Here is a 14552-nt window from a genome sequence, read left to right as displayed (position 1 = left end):
TTTATTCATGTTTGGCTTTCCAATGTTTTTAGATAAATATGGTCATCTTTAACACATGACTATATTGTCTACCCCCTCCCTTTTTGGAACCACTAATTCTAATTTACATTCTACAAATAATTTTTTCAGTAGCTACCTGGTCCATTAACAAAGCTTTGTGGCCTCATACTCTGTGCCAGGCGCCGTGTTGCACTGTAAAGGACAAGAGGGTTAAGATGCGGTCTGTGTTCCTCAGCAGGGAGATTAGACATGTGCACAGTTAGTGATGGTACAAGGCAGGAGACCCTCCGGCTGAGGTCTCTGGTGCTCTGAGATGTAAAAGGAAGAAACAGCTCTGCCTGAAGTGATCAGGGAGGGCTCCCTGGGAGAAGTGCACTAGGGAACATAGATGGGGGGCTGGCCATGAAGAATATACAGACTAGAAAGTACAGGGTCATCCAGAGAAAGAGAATGGCGGGACCTCAAAAGGGACACAATATTTAAAAGCTTTTCAAGACCTTGGGAAGTGTTGCTATTGAAGATACTTGTGGCACATTTGAATGCAATAAAACAGAATGTTCCATAATGTTTTGGGAGAAATCTTTGATTTTCTCCCAACAACTCATTCTCCTTGCTAAGCCAGGCTTCTTTGGGGTCACTAAGAGGTTGTGAAGGATATATGGATATGACTAAAGTCATCACATTACTCATTAGTCATTGGTTACAGCACTGCAGAATGAGAGAAACAGCTGGAAATGGTATAGGAACACCACCTGGGCCGTGTTTACCTAAGATGGATATTTCTAACCGCCGAGGAGGGTCTTGCCTTTATGCACATCTCTTTTCTGTGTTGCTGAGCTAATTGGTTCAGAGACAATGTTGTGTGAAAGGAGTAGAAAATGGACGCTTGGTGAGTTGTTACCCTCACTGAGGTAAGTGCCTTCCTTCTTTTCACTACCTTAGAGAGGGAAAGAGGGATCTGAGATACCCCTGGGTGCTCATTGTATGGATCACTTACAACTCATTTTTTTGTGCTGTCGTGCTGATGGGTTGAGACCCACCAGAGGGAGATGGGGAGAATTTTCCTGTGATCACCAAAGCTGCTCTGCCCCCATCAGGAGCCGTAGCTGTCTGCGGGGACCTGACATTGGAACACCACTGATGTGGCCAATTTTCCTAACTTCTTAACCAATGGGAGCTTAACCAGCACAGAGCAGAGTGGCAGGCTCCAGTTGGTGTCAAAATTAAAGCCAAAAAATCACCTCACAATTAAACAAAGGGAGATCACATCCAAGTTTTGTCAGAATTCTACACAGATATCAACTGTGGCAAGGCCTGCTATTTTAACATGGTAAATTTTTTTTCCCTTAGAGAGGAATTTTTAATTTCAGGCTTATACCCTATTATTTCAGTGAAGAGTAAGGACAACTAATAGTTGGTTGGCTAGAAGATTCTGGCAGGAATATTTGAGTCATTAAATATCAGCCAAGCATCTTTTTGGATATCCTCAAATAAACTGTGTAGAAAACCAGACATCTTATGCCAGGACAAAACTAAAAACCTGTTTCTCAGAGGTGTCCCTGACCCCCTTTTCTGGATACAATCTTATTGGTTGATAGCACCAAATTTTTGGCTAAATTGCAAGGAATCGCTATGCTGTGGCTGATTACTGCTATCATCACTCTCCCTGCCTTGTTCAGGAAATCTTGTGAGGAACATGCTTCCAAGAAAGCAAGAGAGACAAAGTTGTTTGTTTGTTTAGGAGAAGCTATTATTGGAGATACTAGTGCTAGGGTGGTGGACTAGGCTCTGAGATAAAGGGGAGGAACTTAGAAGTTTTGTGAAAAAATGACTGTTCCCATCCCTGGAGTTGTGTGTCTTAATGGGGAGAGGTGGCCTCTAGCCCTGGCTCTGCCACCAGCAGTGTGACTCAAGACCATTCGTTCATTCATTCAGCACTTATAGAGCACACACTTGTTTGACACTATGTCCAACACTGGGGACCACATGGTGATGAATAGATAAGGAACATGTTCTCAAACCTCTGAAAACCATCCTATATAATAAAAGGCTAATATGCAAATTGTTCCCTCGACCAGGAGTTTGACCAGGAGTTCAACCAGGGGGCGGGTCCCCCACTGGGATCAGGGGCGGGGCCGGCTGGCCAACCACCCATGGCCCCTCCCCCGGGCTGGCCCCTACCCCAGTTGGCCCCTCAACCCCGATTGGGGGTGTGGCCAGCCCACCAACCTCCCATGTCCCCTCCCCCGCGGCCAGCCTGGCCCAAGTGGACCCAATCGGGGTGGGCCGGCTGGACCCCACCTGTGCACGAATTCATGCACTGGGCCTCTAGTTTCTTTTCTTTTTTTAAAATATATCTTATTGATTTTTCACAGAGAGGAAGGGAGAGAGATAGTCAGAAACCTCGATGAGAAAGAAAAATCAATCAGCTGCCTCCTGCACACCCCCCACTGGGGATGTGCCTGAAACGAAGGCACATGCCCCTGACTGAAATCGAACCTGGGACCCTTCAGTCCGTAGGCTGATGCTCTATCCACTGAGCCAAACCGGTTTTGGCTCTAGTTTCTTTATATATGCAATGTGAGGGATGTGTTAGAATGATCTCTCAAGGCCCTCTATCTCTAGTTCTCAAATCTTTATTTTTCTGTAGAAGCACAATGCACCCAGAACAGTAACAGGAAAACTGGTACCGAACGTGCATGCCAGACACTGTGCTAACTAATCATTTTTATATAGAATCGCCTAAAATAGGTATTATCATACCCATTTTATAGATGAGAAAACTAAGCATAAGAGAGGTTGAGTTTCCTTTTGTGATAAGTGAGAAAGAGGCAAAGCCAATCTCAAACTCAGCTCTGCTGACAGACTCCAAACCCAGCATTTTTCCCTCCTCCTCTGTTCTCCAGGTTTTTAACATTCATTAATTTCCCCTGGACTTCTTTCTGGGAGTACTTATGGAAAATTTATTCAAGAATTCATGGCAGGCCCTAGCTGGTTTGGCTCAGTGGATAGAGCATCAACTCACGGACTGAAGGGTCCCAGGTTCCATTCTAGTCAAGGGCACGTTCCTTGGTTGCAGGCTCAATCCCTGGCCCTGGTTGGGTGCATTGGGAGGCAACCAATCGATGTGTCTCTTTCACATAGATGTTTCTCTAAAGGTCAATGGAAAAATATTCTTGGGTGAGGATTAACAACAACAACAAAAAACATACCCTCCCCCCCCCCAAAAAAAATCCATGGCAGTATAATACAAAATACCTCATTCTTGCCTTGATGGGTCTTCCATTAGTTTTTCTTCCTCCTTACCTACTAAACTTTTCTTATTCATCCCAAGGGTGATCTTGCCACTTCAGTCAAGCCAGTGCTACCACTGCTTTGCCTTTGCTTGTACTTTACCTTTAACTTGGAATAATTTTCAATCTGGTCTATTGCCAAATTCTGTACTTTTTCCCAGACTTTATTTGTCATTGTTTTGTTTTATTTTTAGAGAGAGGAAGGGTGAGTGAGAGAGAAAGAGAAAGAGAGAAACATCAATGTGAGAGCAATCCAGGTACGCTCCCTTGACTGGGAATCAAACCCTGATCCTTGGGTGCTTGGGCCACCGCTCTAACCACTGAGAACACTGGCCAGGGCAAGGAGTTGCTTCTTATAGATAAGCAAAGGAAGTGGTTTCTTGAGACGAAATCTACTCCCAGTGAAAATACTGTGAAGATTGTTGACATGACAACAATCAAAGATTTAGAATATTGCATAAACCTCGTTGATAAAGCAGTGGCAGGGTTTGAGAAGATTGACTCCAGTTTTGAAAGATGTTTTACTGTGGGTAAAATGCTATCAAACAACATTTCATGCTACAAAGAAATCACTAATAAAAGGGAATCAATCAATGAAGCTAACTTTATTGTCCTGTTTTAAGAACTTGCCAAAGCCACCTCAAACTTTGGTAACTACCACCCTGATCAGTCCCCAGCCATCAATATTGAGGCAAGACCCGCCACCAGCAAAAAATATGACACCTCACTGAATATTCAGATGATGATCAACATTTTTTTAGAAATAAAGTTTTTAAAAATTAAGGTATGTAATTTTTTGAGACACAATGCTATTGTATACTTAATAGACTACAGTATAGTGTAAACATAATTTTTATATCCTGGGAAACCAAAAATTTGTGTGACTTGCTTTATTGTGATATTCACTCTATTTTGGTGCTCTGGAACTGAACCTACAACATTTAATATTTCCCTGCAAGGAGAAGTCCGCAGTAAGAGGTGATTTAAAAACTTCATAAGGGCTTTCTTATGCTATCTTTCCCAAACGATGTCATTCTCTTTCTTTTTCTTCTTCTAATATTACATGGTTAATGTAGAAAGTTTGAAAAACACAGAAACTATCCACACTTTAGAGATAATCATTGTTAACATTATGACGCATTTCCTACTATGATGTTTAATTTTACGTGTCAACTTGGCTAGGCTATGTTGCCCAGTTGTTTGGTCAAACACCTGTGTAGATATTGCCACGAAAGTATTTTTTTTCAGGTGTGATAAGCATTTAAGTAAGAAGACTTTGAGTAAAGCAGACTACCATCCATAATGTGGGTGGGCCTCATCGAATAAGTTTAAAACCTTAAGAACAAAACAGGTTTCCCAAAGAAGAAGCAATTCTATTTCGAGACTGAAACAAACCTGCCTGAGTTCCAGGCTGCAGATTTCAGACTCAAGACTTCATCAACTCTTCCCTGAATTTCCAGCCTGTCATCTGCTCTACAGAGTTTGGACTTGCCAGCCCCCATGATCACGAGTTGACTTCTTAAAATGAATCTTCCTTCCTTCCTTCCTCCTTCCTTCTTCCCTCTCTCCCTCTTTCCCTCCCTCCCTCTTTTTCTTTCTCCCTCCCTCCTTCGCTGCCTCCCTCCCTCCCTCCCTCCCTCCCTCCCTCCCTCCCTCCCTCCCTCCCTCCCTCCCTCCTTCCTTCCTTCCTTCCTTCCTTCCTTCCTTCCTTCCTTCCTTCCTTCCTTCCTTCCTTCCTTCTATTTTCTACCTATCTATCTATTTGATTGTTTCTGTTTTTCTGGAGAACCCAACTCATACACTAATTGCCCCCATTCTTTTGCTCACTTATTTCCTCTGGATTAGCACCTGTCAAACTATACTGTGCATGTAAAACACCTGGAAATCTTGTTCAAGTGCAGCCTCTGGAGCAGTAGGCATTGGACTGAGATTCAGCGTTTCTAGTTAATGCCCATACTGCTGGTCAGTAGCCCACACTTTGAGTAGCATGGATTTATATAACCAACTTTTTCTTTTAAACTACATCACAATCTCAGTTATTCTCCTAAAAAATAATTTGTAGTAACTGTAATACATTCCACCATAGGAGTTGACACAGTTTAGGTTAACCCACTTCTAATTATTGGAATTTTAATTTGGTATTATTTTTTCAGTATTATGGAACTTTGCAATGAACATCCTTGTATACAGATCTCTGTGTGTAGCATTATATCCTTAGGACAATTTTGCCAAAGAAATTCCAGGGCCAAATAGATACATTGTTCAGCCTTTAAAAACATATTTCCCAAAAGCTGTTTAGAAAAAAATTATCTAAGTATGTTGGTCCATTCAGGCTGTTATAACAAAATATAGATTGCGTAGCTTATAAACAACAGACATTTATTTCTCACAGTTCTGGAGGCTGGAAAGTGCAAGATCATGGTGCTGGCAGATTCAGTGTCTGGTGAGGATCCACTCTTTGGTTCCTAGACAGCACCTTACCTCTGTAACCTTATATAGTGGGTTACAGTGAGGGATCTCATTGGGCCTCTTTTATAAGGACACTATTCCCATTCATGAGGGTAGAGCCCAGAATTACCTCCCAAAGCTGTCCTGATTGTTGCTGCTGGTGTTGGTGAATTAGAAGCAGGTATTTCCAAGAATAGGCAGACCCATGAACATGACTTTCTGGCTTATACACTGGGTGTGAAACAGCTGATTGTTGGTGTTAACAAAATGGATTCCACTGAGCTACCCTATAGCCAGAAAAGACACGAGGAAATTGTTAAAGAAGTCAGCACCTACATTAAGAAAATTGGCTACAACTCTGACACAGTAGCATTTGTGCCAATTTCTGTTTGAAATGGTGATAACAATGCTAATATGCCTTGGTTCAAGGGATGGAAGTCACCCTTAAAGATGGCAATGCCAGTGGATCCACTCTGCTTGAAGCTCTGGATTATATCCTGCCACCAACTCGTCCAACTGACAAGACCCTGCATCTGCCCCTCCATGATGTCTACAAAATTGGTGGTATTGGTACTGTCCCTGTGGGCTGAGTGGAGACTGGTGTTCTCAAACCTGGCAAGGTGGTCACCTTTACTCCAGTCAATGTTACAACTGAAGGAAAGTCTGTTGGAATGCACCATCAAGTTTTGAATGAAGCTCTTCCTGGGGACGATGTGGACTTCAATGTCAAGAACATGTCTGTCAAAGATGTTCATTGTGGCAATGTGGCTGGTAACAGCAAAAATGGCCACCAATGGAAGCAGCTGGCTTCACAGCTCAGGTGATTATCCTGAACCACCCAGGCAAGATCACTGCTGGATATGCACCTGTGCTGGATTGTCACACAGCTCACAGTGCTTGCAAATTTGCTGAGCTGAAGGAGAAGATTGATCGCTATTCTGGGAAATAGCTGGAAGATGGCCTTAAGTTTTTGAAATCTGGTGATGCTGCCATCGTCGATATGGTTCCTGGCAAACCCATGTATGTTGAGTGCTTCTCTGACTACCCTCCTCTGAGCTGTTTTGCTGTTTGTGACATGAGACAGACAGTTGCTGTGAGTGTCATCAAAGGAATGGATAAGAAGGCAGCTGGAGCTGGCAAAGTCATCAAGTCTGTCCAGAAAGCTCAGGCTAAATGAATATTATCCCTAATACCTGCCACCCCGTCTTACTCAGTGGTGGAAGAATGATCTCAGAACCCTTTATCTCAATTGGCCATTTAAGTTTAATATAAAAGACTGGTTAATGATTACAATGCATCCTAAAACCTTCAGGAAGAAAGGAGAATGTTTTGTGGACCATTTGTGTGTATGTGTGTGTGTGTGTGTGTTGCAGTTTTTAAGTTACGTTTTTAAAATCAGTACTTTTTAATGAAAACAACCAGAAATCGGTCACAAAACTTTGAGACCCATTAAAACAAAGTTTAATGAGAGAAAATAAAAAGGAATAATGACCTAAATAGAAGAGCTAAATGATAAAACTTAGAACAAAACACTGGGGGTAAATCTTCAATGGCTTCTTAGCTAGAACACCAAAAGCACAAGCAGCAACAACAAAAATAAATTGAACTTCATCAAAATTAAAAACTTGTATGTCAAAGGTTATTATTTAAAAAGTGAACAATGGAAAATATTTGCAAGTTATATATCTAAGTGTCAAGTATCCAGAATATATATAGAACTCTTACAACTCAACAACAAAAAGACAAATAATCCAATTTCAAATAGGCAAGTTATTTGAATTAGACATTCCCCCAAAGAAGATATACAAATTATGAAAAGATACTCAATATAATCAGTAATTAGGGAGTTGAAAATAAAAATAACAATGAGGTACTACTTCAAACCCACCAGGAAATTAAAAAGATAAAGGAAAATACGTGTTGGCAAAGATGTAGAGAAATTGGAACCCCCATAGATTGCTGGTGGGAATGTAAAATGGTGCAGGCACTGTGGAAAACATCTTGATGGTTCTTTAAGAAGTTAAACATAGAATTATCATGGAACCCAGTAATTCTACTCCTAGATATATAACCAAAAGAATTCAAAACTGGTACTCAAACCAATAGATGTACATGCATATTCATTGTGGCACCATTTAAAATATCCAAAAGATGGAAACAACCTAAATACCCATCAACAGATGAATGGATAAACAAAATGTGGTATATTCATACAATCTATATAATGAAAGTCTAAGCAACCGTTCAACCATTCGACCGGTAGCTATGCCATGCACTGACCACCAGGGGGCAGACACTCAATGCACAGGCATGGAAACATGGAACAGACTGATGAATCTCAGAGGGAAGAGGGAAGGGAGGAGGGTGAGAAGAGATTAACCAAAGATTTTATATGAATACTAGAGGCCCGGTGCACGAATTTGTGCACCAGTGGGGTCCTTCGGCCTCACCTGTGGGGATCAGGCTTAAACCAGCAGTCCAACATCCCCTGAGGGGTCCTGGATAGAAAGAGGGCACAGACCAGGCCGAGGGACCCCACCAGTGCACGAATCCATGCACCGGGCCTCTAGTGTTATATAAACTCACTTATAGAAAAAATTTAGAATAGGTAAATTCATAGAGACAGAACACAAGTTAGTGATTACCAGGGTCTGGGAGAAGGCAAGCATGGGAAGCAACTGCTTAATATGTACAGGATTTCCTTTTAGGACAGTGATTTTCAACTAATGAGTTGCAAGAATTTCTAAAATATGCAGTACCTGACTATTTAGTTAGGGGCACTGACCTCTTTTCCCTTAGATTGTCAAATAAAAAAAATGACAATAGCCAATACAACAATAACAGTCCAGTGTGAATGAATCAAAATTATATCTAATTTTTCATCAGGTCAGCAAAAATATATTTTTTGGTGTGCTGCAGAATTTTAGTAATTAATTTATGTATACCATGAGATGAAAAAGGTTGAAAATATCTTGCTTTAGGGTGCTAATATGTTCTGGAACTAGTTAGAGGTTGTGGTTCCACAAAATGATTAATGGTTAAATGGCTTATTTAAGTGATTAATTTTATGTTATGTGAATTTTACCTCAAGTAATGAATATGTTAGCTAGACTTGTGATGATCATTTCATAATATATGCATATAAAATATTAAATAACAAAGAGAAAAATCAAGACTAGATTCTTTACCTGTATGCCTGCCACATTTTATGGCTACCATTAAAAAAATTTTTTTTAAATTGATTTTTAGAGAGAGAGAGAGGAAGGGAGAGGGGGAGAGAGAGAAACATCGATGTGAGAGCAAAACATCAATCTGCTGCTCCTATATGCCTCCACCAGGGATTGAGCGCCCAACCCAGGCCTGTGCCCTGGCTGGGAACTGAACTGGCAACCATTTGCAGGGGGCCACGCCTAACCAACTGAGCCACATCGGCTCCCGCTGGTTTCCATTTTAAAACACAATAGCAAAATCATGACATATCTTTGTTTATTACTACCAAAGGGTTTTATTAGATTTCATTCTAATGGGTTCTCCCATTATTGCCACCTACTCTGTCAAATTCAGATTTCAGTCCAAGGCTTCAGGAACATTGCAAGCAGCTGCACTGGAATCATGCATCTGACCATCAATGACATGCCAACTCTAACAGACAACTGTTTAAAAGTAAGTAGTTGGCAAGTACATTTTCTTCTCAGTCCCATTAGATGGGCACACTTTTCAGTGACTTGAATTACTAAAAATATGAACGGGCTTTTCATATTCGTGTGTTTTTTTTTAATAGTAAGAAAATCATTTAAAATTTATGCACACACATATTTGGACATTTGAATCCTTAAATGTCCTAAGAAACTTTGTTTCACAGTTAGGATATTTTTGTTTCGGTGATATAGCCTAAGCATAAATTTTAAGTTTAGCTCTACATGTGAAGCTTCTAAATGTAGTGATTTTTTCCAGCATTCTATTTTTTCATATTTTCCCATACTTTCATAACATAATTTAATTCTGACTCCTCTGCATTATTCTAATGTATGCATACTAAAATATATTGAAAAAAGTCCTGTTTTCTTTGAAAAAATGAAAATTTAATGGTTAATGTGTTTCTGAAAATATTTAGGAAAAAAATGACCTCATTAAACTTGTGCTGTGGCTAATTTAATAATCCTTTTTCTTCTAAAGGCTTTAGTAGAGCATTGTCATCGTATTACATCAGTGGTTTTCATTGGTTCGCCACATATCTCCGATCTTGCTTTCAATGCCCTCTCTAATTGCAACCTCAGAAAGATCCGATTTGAAGGTCTGTAATATTAAAAATGTGGTTCAGCACTAACTTTTACTCTTGTGGCAATTTAAATTCAGTACTTATCTTTTCTTCTGTGTTTTTTTTAAAACAGGAAATAAAAGAATTACTGATTCATGCTTCAAATATATAGACAAGCATTATCCAAACATTAGTCACATTTACATGGCGAATTGCAAGGGAATAACGGATAGTAGCCTCAAGTCACTCTCACCTTTGAAGCAACTTAGTGTGTTGAATTTGGCAAATTGTATAAGGTAATGAGTCATTTAGTCATATATTCAAGAAACACTGAAACTCTGTATTGTGCCAGGCTTCCTTAAAGAGCTCATTGGTAGTAAACATGAAAGTCAGGAGTCTAAGTGGAGGTAAGCATGGAGACTGTGGTAACACAAAGGAGGGGTACCCAACCCGGACTGATTATAAGGGGGTGCTGGGAGATTCTCAGGGAAAGCTCAGGGTATGTGGAATCACAGGACCTTCTAAAATTAAATGAATTCATAGAAAGACTTATGGACTATCTTTCCTAGTGAGTGTTCTCACAGCTGGTTCAGTTAACAGGTTTTTCCCAAATGGACTTTCAAACTTGCTTATGAGGAACCAATCTTGGGTACTGGTTAGATTTCTCCTGTGTGAATATTCTGACAGATGGATAGATGCTAAGTTCTTACTAAAACCCTGTTTTCAGCGAGGTTATTATTGGGCTTCTATCCCGGTATTCTCAGGTGGGCAAGGATGAAATTCTTGCTAAAACCTCTTCACCAATGAATATCTCAGCTTCTTGCCTATGTAAGTTTTTTTGTAATATTATTGGGCCAGAAGATAACAAAATAGCATTTGATCCTATGACGTTGGCTAATATCTGGGAAAACATAAGACAAGTCTGAGTAATAAGCTAAGCTACATAAAATATTAAGCCAGGTTGTCTATTAAGATGGAGAAGCACCATGTGTCTGGGAGGGGGTGGGTAACATAGAATTTGAAATGGGGATTAGGAAATGAGGCCCCCAACCAATGGGCAGCAAGGAACTTAGGCCTCCTACCAATAGCCACAGAGTGAGCTAGCTCCAGTCTCAGTCAAGCCTTCATATGAATGAAGCCCCAGCTGGTATTTTGACTGCAAGCTCATGAGCAAGCAGGCATCATGATACCAGCACAATGTGTATGTGTACATACGTGCATGTGTGTGTGCCTAACAGTTCATCTTATCTGTATTAATATGTGAAATATTAATTATTGATCTTTATTCTTCTATTTCACTCAGGCTTCTGCAGGTTAACTAATTTTAAAATAAATGGAGGTTTTCTGCTTCAGGCAGTATAGCTGATAAAACCCTTCAAAGGACTCAGGCTTCTGGAAGAAGTTAGTTCAAAGCTTTTTCTCTATCAGAAAGCATCTCTATTTAGGATTTTAGGGTTACCATAGGTTAAGATCAAATAAATCGGTGTTCACAACTATAGATTATCAAATGTACAAAAATAGGAGTCACCATGAAAAGGAGTCACCAGAAATGGCAAAATATATTTGATCTTCAAGTAAGTCATATATTAGAATTATCAGATTTGTAATATTAAGTAACTATGTATGTTATGTTTGAAGAAATAAATAATGGAATCAGAAACATGAGCAGGCAACAAAATGTAAAAATAACTAGATTTATTTGAAAATAAAAACCAACTTTAGAAATAAAAATATAATATAGTTATTGAAATAAAGAAACTCAATGGATTGCTAATCAGCAGATTAGAACTCACTGAAGAGAGAAGAACAGAGCTGGAAGATAACCACTTCCATGACATCAGAGTAAAAAACAAAAAAGAGAAATTTATAAAAGACTATAACATAGGGTGAAAAGACAGAGAAGATTTATTGTCAGAGTTTCAGGTTCGATTTTTAAAATCCATCTATGAAAGATACACCTAAAACAATAAGTGGGTGAGTTAAAGAATATACATTTTCTTAACCACACACCAATCCTTTAAAAATGGACTGTGTATGAAGTTTTAAAGCAAGTTCCCACAACTTTTAAATTATTGGAATCAACAAACCTGTATTAATTTTATTTAAGTTTGCTAATACATCTTTGCAATTTCTTTTTTTGGTTATTTTATTTTAAATATGTTTCTTATAGACTACTTATGACTAGATTTTATTAAACAAATTTGAGGATCTCTGTCTTAATAGGGAATATTTTCAACTTTTTAATATGTATCATTATTATAAAATTGATATATTTGGTTTTCTTTTGCTTCTAAGCATTCTACTATTTATACTTTTTATCTTGTTTTTTTATTTTTAATGTATAGATTATGTTTTGTTATTTTATTTTATTTACTTTAAATTTTTTTATTTTTCAATTACAGCTTACATTCAATATTCTTTTGTATTAGTTTCAGTTGTATAGCATAGTAGTTGGGCAGTAATATACTTTATAAAGTGTTCCCCCTGATATTTCCAGTACTCAATGGGCAACATACATAGTTATTACAATATTAGAGGCCTGGTGCACGAATTCATGCACCAGTGAGGTCCCTCGGCCTGGCCTTCAGGATTGGGCCAACACTGGCTCTCCAACATTCCCTGAGGGGTCCCGGATTGCAAGAGGGCACAGGCCAGGCCGAGGGACCCCACCGGTGCACGATCAGGGCCTTGGAGGGGCCGTGAGAGGGTTCCAGGGCGTGTCCAGCCCATCTCGCTTAGTCCTGATCAGCTGGACCCCAGCAGCAATCTAACCTATTGGTCAGAGCATCTTCCCCCTGGTGGTCAGTGCACACCATAGCGAGTGGTTTAGCACTCTTAGCATATCATTAGCATATTATGCTTTGATTGGTTGAACGAATGACCAGATGACCGGACACTTAGCATATTAAGCTTTTATTATATAGGATGATTGACTATATTCCCTATGCTGTATTTTACATCCCTGTAACTGTTTTGTAACTACCAATTTGTATTTCTTACATATTTTACTATTTAAAAAGGTTTTATATATCTAGATCTCCTCTGCTTCAAAAGGAAAGGATCCATAGGTCACTTATTGGGTTTCCAGTCCAACTAAATTGACCTTGTATTTAGTGGAAATTCCTCCAAGATTCTAGCAGTAATGTGACTGTTAGTCTCCTAAGTTTTGGTCTTTTTCTTTTGAGGATATTGCATCAGGGACTGCTTAGCTTGATCACATTTTAATCCAAGAGAAAGACACCTTAAGGATCATCTGTTTTCTTAATAGTTATAATTATTATGACACTTATGTGAAGAGGAGTAGTATTTTTATTAAAACTTCTATTACTATCATTTATACTTTTAAAACAAATTAAACTAAAAGCTATATAATCAAATTTGGCTTTAAAAATGTTGACAAAATACCAGTAGAAAGATATTATCTTGCTATTTTGGAATATATGGGTGTAGTAACTGCTATTTAAATAATATTCTATACACTTACATATCAAATCACATGTAAAGCTGTTTTTACTCTTTCCTACAGAATTGGTGATATGGGACTAAAGCAATTTCTTGATGGTCCTTCAAGCACAAAGATAAGAGAGCTAAATTTAAGTAACTGTATCCAAGTGGGTGATGCCACTATTCAGAGACTATCAGAGCGGTATGATAAAACAATATTTTACATCATATTAGTAATTGTATACTTCCTAATAAGGAGAGATCAGAGATAGAACTTCAAAGCCATTTGAAAAACATCAGGACCAGCCCAAAAGCTGGTCCAATATTCAATGAAATAAAATAAAAGACATTGGAGTCATAGATTAAACTAATCTTTTAATTGTATCTGAGATGTTTCTTATTAATTTAACCTTAGAGAAAGTTTGAAATGGATCATTCATGAAGTTATGAATATCTAGGCATGAATGACTTTGCAGTACTTTTCAAGGATATTATCTCCATGTAAACCTTTACTCAAGCATTTCCTAAGGGATATTCTAGCTGGTGGATTTATTCTTGATTCTCCTTACTTGTCGGAGGTCATGTGTACACTAAGGGTCAAGCCCAATTCCCGTTGCAAACTCGTAAGGGATAAGTAAGAAATTTAACTTTGCATTTTTAGTGATCATTTATTGTGTTACTTATATGATATGTATGTGATATATTTTTTTCTTATTAGAAATTGCAATATGAAATGAAATCACAGAAAGAATGCCTTATATAATAGCCCATCTCCTTTTCATCCACCTTTGTAATTCCAAATTATTTTCCACTTTTAAGCTTACTTTTATGTTGAGAAAAGTAAAATCCTTGCTTCAATACCATTTGCTTTCCCAGATAGTTTTTATGTGAAGAAATGGTTACTGATAGTAATTAAAAGCTAAATTTTTTTTTTTATGGTACTTTCTTTCAGCTGCCAAAACTTAAACTATTTGAGTTTACGAAATTGTGAACAGCTGACTGACTCAGGAGTTGAATATATCTTAAACATCTACTCCTTGATATCACTAGATCTCTCTGGAACAAATATTTCTAATGAGGTAAAAAAACAACAACCACACATATTCAAA

The 14552-nt window shown here is 38.6% G+C and overlaps 1 protein-coding gene and 1 pseudogene across 2 annotated transcripts in view; both read left to right on the top strand.

Moving 5' to 3' along the window:
* The window catches only part of FBXL13 (F-box and leucine rich repeat protein 13), a gene marked incomplete at both ends in the record, with an annotated part of 167695 nt that overhangs the window by 107557 nt on the left and 45586 nt on the right, over window positions 1-14552 (top strand). The window contains 5 exons of the mRNA XM_079785446.1: window positions 9306-9404; window positions 9918-10035; window positions 10133-10295; window positions 13526-13645; window positions 14396-14522. Of these exons, the coding sequence (XP_079641572.1) occupies window positions 9306-9404; window positions 9918-10035; window positions 10133-10295; window positions 13526-13645; window positions 14396-14522 (627 nt within the window). The remainder of the gene's footprint in view (window positions 1-9305; window positions 9405-9917; window positions 10036-10132; window positions 10296-13525; window positions 13646-14395; window positions 14523-14552) is intronic.
* On the top strand, window positions 3721-8776 carry LOC307108611 (elongation factor 1-alpha 1-like; annotated as a pseudogene). Its single transcript has 4 exons — window positions 3721-3823; window positions 3917-4077; window positions 5859-7087; window positions 8747-8776. The product of its transcript is annotated as an elongation factor 1-alpha 1-like (transcript).

Source organism: Cnephaeus nilssonii (genome assembly GCF_951640355.1).
Source record: "Cnephaeus nilssonii genome assembly, chromosome: 12".
In the NCBI taxonomy this organism is placed as follows: Eukaryota; Metazoa; Chordata; class Mammalia; order Chiroptera; family Vespertilionidae; genus Cnephaeus; species Cnephaeus nilssonii.
Note: the sequence above shows the minus strand (reverse complement) of the source record. Positions and strands in the feature narration are given on the sequence as shown.